This window comes from Anneissia japonica, unplaced genomic scaffold (assembly GCF_011630105.1).
Source record: "Anneissia japonica isolate Jap-2015-1 unplaced genomic scaffold, ASM1163010v1 scaffold5022_len4127_cov103, whole genome shotgun sequence".
Taxonomy (NCBI): Eukaryota; Metazoa; Echinodermata; class Crinoidea; order Comatulida; family Comatulidae; genus Anneissia; species Anneissia japonica.
Genome location: NW_022741248.1, coordinates 1 through 4,082, shown reverse-complemented (window position 1 = coordinate 4,082; position 4,082 = coordinate 1). Strand labels below are relative to the sequence as shown.

Sequence of the window (4,082 nt, the reverse complement as noted above, 5' to 3'; positions counted from 1 at the left end):
CGCTTTCTTCACATCTTTTTCCAAAATCTAATACAGACATTTGATAATGCACTTCATCTTTAGCAGATCCCCCCAAATGACTAACCATGGCATCATACTTTACATCTCCATCCAACTGATAATGCGCACAGCAAGTCTCAAAATCCTCAAGCCACTCACACAATGTAATATCTCCAGTGGCTTTAGGGTGACCTTAAATTTAGAAATTTTAATAGGAGGTGGGACTTAACATTCACACCTTTTAACACATCAGTGAACGCAGCAATCATGCCACCAAAACCAAAGCAAGTTTCTCAGATTTAGGCATATCGCAATATAACAAATGGACCTATACATGCAATTCTGATTACAAACAGTTAAATAAGATATCGATAAACCGTACCGTGAGAATTAAACAATTAATAATTATCAATTTCACTCATTACAGTCACATCAAGGCAACGATTCAGAGCTCACCAAGAGTAACAGGCCTATTCATAATAAAGTGATTACCCAATAACATTATAACATTATTATCCAAATAGAAATGCTATTACCTTCAACATAATAACAATTCACATTATCTTCTCTATTCATTCAGTAATACAACAAAATGAATCAAATGTAAAGTTCTTATCTGTCCATGATATCATCTCCAACTCAAGGGCTGATAATATCACTAAAGTCTTGTACTGACGCGTAGAAGTTCCACAAATAGATGCACGATGCCTCTTGTACTCTGCTCGCAGCAGTTTGTCGTGGTTCGACTTTAGAAAGATATTGAAAAGGGAGGTACAATATTCCTTGAGTAGTTTAGACTCGGTTGGTAATCAATCAAAAGACATCTGTGTGTAGCATTCAACGCTTTATTTGCACATAAACCAAAGCGAACTATACGAAACAAAACCCTACAAAATATATATTCCAAACAAGAATTATATAATGCGTTATAATTATATAGTATATCAAGCATAACAACATTAGGCAAGTTATACAATTTAACAAAATTTCTGATATAACCTGGCAACACACCAACATCAGAAACAATTTGAAGATTAAATAGCATAGCCTATTAAAATGGTGTAATAACTTGTATTTACCTCAAGCTAGAGTCTGCTTAATGCACCAGTCTGTAAACTACGACTATTGCACGCTCCAACAACACTTCTGAACCTACAGACTATTGGACGCTCCAACAAACTTCTGTTAACTACAGACTAATAATGGCCACCAAAAATTCTGTAACTTCAGACTATTACTGGCCACCAAAACTTCCATAACTTCACTTCACTAAACAAGAATATAACGATTATAAGTAATAACAATCACTCCCCATTAGCGGAATGTACAGTAACAATAATAACAACTCATGTAAATGTACAGCATTAACAATGCATTCAATACCGGCATTAGTCGAATACGGACATGAATTAACTACATATTATAATATAACATACTTATAACTTATTGTATCAATGCACACATATCATTCAATTAAATTAACTACAGATTATAATATACACTTACGCAATACACAAAATAACGAACTGCATACTGTCAAAATAACGTGTGCAGCGCCAGTGGGGAAAAGAAACAACCACAGTACAAAGACTACAATCGGACACACTAGCAGTAGTGTACAACAAAGCTTTATTACAGCCAACAAAACAACGGTCCGATCAATCCAAGATGGAGTATCGAGAGACCGCCCATAGCTGTCTCTTATACACATCTAGACGGAGTCGTACTCGATAAGGACAGAATGGAACTTTGATTTTATATCCTGGGGTACAATATTATCTGGGTCCAACTTAACTTTATCAGAATGAGCCGAAACAGAAATAGGCTTAGCTATGTAACTTGGAGGCGGTGTAGAGGTCTCCGCTGGTGGGACATAGGTTGGGCGAACTTGGCAGAAATGCTCATGTCACCTGTCTCTTATACACATCTAGATGTGTATAAGAGACAGACTCAGTACTACATTTAAGATTATTACAGATTAGAACGTGTCAATCACAATAGTACAAGCGTGATTATAACCTCCGGACATTAAGTAGAGCATAATAAATATGAGTTGTTGACAGAAAAGTGATTATGAACAAACTCAAACAGACAGTATTGAAACGAAGATAAACCTAAACCTATAAGAATGAAGATGAAGCTTGTCATGGCGTGTGACATACAACGTTTCCCCCATACCAAAATTCTTAACAGCACCATCTGTGACAATCCACAGTTGGTCATCAGGACGTGGTAGCATAATAAGCTTATTAGAAGAAAGTGCATTCTGTGCAGTTTTGAAGGCTTCATGTAAAGCATCACTCCAGCATATAGCTTCCTTGGACTGTAGGCCAGCGATTGCCTCCTCTAAGGGAGCGAGGAAGGAAGCACATTGGGGAATAACGCGCGCTAACACATTGTATGCGCCAATAAATGAACGCAAACCCTTAACAGTCTGTGGTGGAATGCAAGATTGTAATGTAGATATACGATGTGGGTTTGCCTGAATAGACCCTAGAGACCATGTCCATCCCAGAATAGTTGTGGTTTTTGGACAGATACTGGTTTTACCAGCAGAAAGTCGCAGGCCACATTTGTAGATGCACTGTAGAAGCCGCCGCCAGTTATAAAGCAGTTCATCATAACTATCCCCACCACAATACAGGTCGTCGGCAAGTTTGGCAACCACACCCTCCTCGATCAAGTCTCCCAGCACGCGACATGTAAGCTCTTCGAGGGCTGTCTCAGACCCGGGCATACCCATGGCGCAGCGAGCGCCACGAAATGGCGTTGCTACGCCGCAATATTTCATGGACTCTCGAGACAAGGGTATTTGGTAAAAGGCTTTAGTTAAGTCAGTGGTAATGAGGTGTTTCCATTTGACAATATTTCTAAGGACGGAATTAACATCAGGCATTAGTGAGGGTTGGGGCTTTGCGTAACGTCCGACTTCAGCAAATGCTGTGACAAGACGGAAACCACCGCTTTCCTTCTTGACCAAGAAAGAAGGGATCATAGAGCTTCAGGATTGGATAATTATGCTATATGCCGAGATTAACTGTGAGTGGAAGCTGTCTCTTATACACATCTAGATGTGTATAAGTTGTCACGAGAATACTGAGGAACTCGACCCTTTCGTTGAGGAGGCAGAACGGGTCCCATGTTGACTACTGCCTGAAATGGACCAACTGAGCCGTTGTATGCCTTAATCACAGGGTCAAAGACGGAGTCTTACTCAATAAGGACAGAATGGAACTTTGATTTTATATCCTGGGGTACAATATTATCTGGGTCCAACTTAACTTTATCAGAATGAGCCGAAACAGAAATAGGCTTAGCTATGTAACTTGGAGGCGGTGTAGAGGTCTCCGCTGGTGGGAAATATGTTGGGCGAACTTGGCAGAAATGCTCATGTCGCTTTACAACCTGGGGCCTGTTGGTAAAATTGGGGATACGGACTCTACCAGCTACACTAGAAATAACGACGTACGGGGGCCAGGATCTTAAAAGTGCAGAAGTGTCACGAGGCTCAAGAGCAAAAACATCATCATTCTGGGAGAAGTCAGGTGGTAAATCTAACTCAATAAAGTCGCCAGGCCAAATAGTAGTTTCTCCCTCTGGAGCGCGCAGAACGCATGCGCGGCGCACGCTAGGAGGACTAGGATGTATAGGACGGGACCCATATACATAGGTAGTTCCGTCGCCCAGAATTATTTGTCTCCTAGCTGGACGAATGGCTATGTCATTCAACTCCATAAATGGGGTGCCCGCGAGTACGTCCACATCGAGTTTCTCGACAACAAGACCTTCAAATTTAAATTCCTTGCCGTCCCTAGTAAACACAATAGAGGTTTCGCCTATGACAATGAGTGGGGATGATCCGTCTGCCTGATGGGCGGACTGGGAGCTAGTTTTGATGGATGCACCTAATACAGTGGCTGTGAAAACTGATATCATGTTACCTGTTGCCCCACTGTCGACTGTGATTCGAACGGTATGATGTTGGTGAAACGCGTCTAGATATGGGGACTGTCTGATCTGAACTCTCAGAGCAGAAGGCTCTAATGCGTCACTAACTGGGTCATCGACAGAATCTGCACTAT

General features: G+C 41.1%; 1 protein-coding gene and 1 long non-coding RNA gene across 2 annotated transcripts; both read right to left on the bottom strand.

Moving 5' to 3' along the window:
• Positions 1-6: 6 nt before the first annotated feature.
• LOC117118682 lies at positions 7-1,662 on the bottom strand. The gene is made up of 3 exons (XR_004447079.1): positions 1,507-1,662; positions 1,080-1,269; positions 7-887 (listed from the first exon to the last, which is right to left on the bottom strand). It is a non-coding gene; the product is annotated as an uncharacterized LOC117118682 (long non-coding RNA).
• A 49-nt stretch (positions 1,663-1,711) lies between these two features.
• Positions 1,712-4,067, bottom strand: LOC117118681. The gene is made up of 2 exons (XM_033263348.1): positions 3,393-4,067; positions 1,712-1,905 (listed from the first exon to the last, which is right to left on the bottom strand). The coding sequence occupies exons 1-2, from the start codon at positions 3,934-3,936 to the stop codon at positions 1,712-1,714; spliced, it is 738 nt and encodes a 245-aa protein (XP_033119239.1). The 5' UTR covers positions 3,937-4,067.
• Between the last annotated feature and the right edge of the window lie 15 nt (positions 4,068-4,082).

Excerpts from the sequence above, each read along its gene's own strand:
- LOC117118681 (XM_033263348.1), bottom strand. The coding sequence starts at position 3,936 with ATGATATCAGTTTTCACAGCCACTGTATTAGGTGCATCCATCAAAACT. Across the intron at positions 1,906-3,392 it reads GCCCCAGGTTGTAAAGCGAC|ATGAGCATTTCTGCCAAGTT; the intron begins ATGAGCATTTCT and ends GAGACAGGTGAC.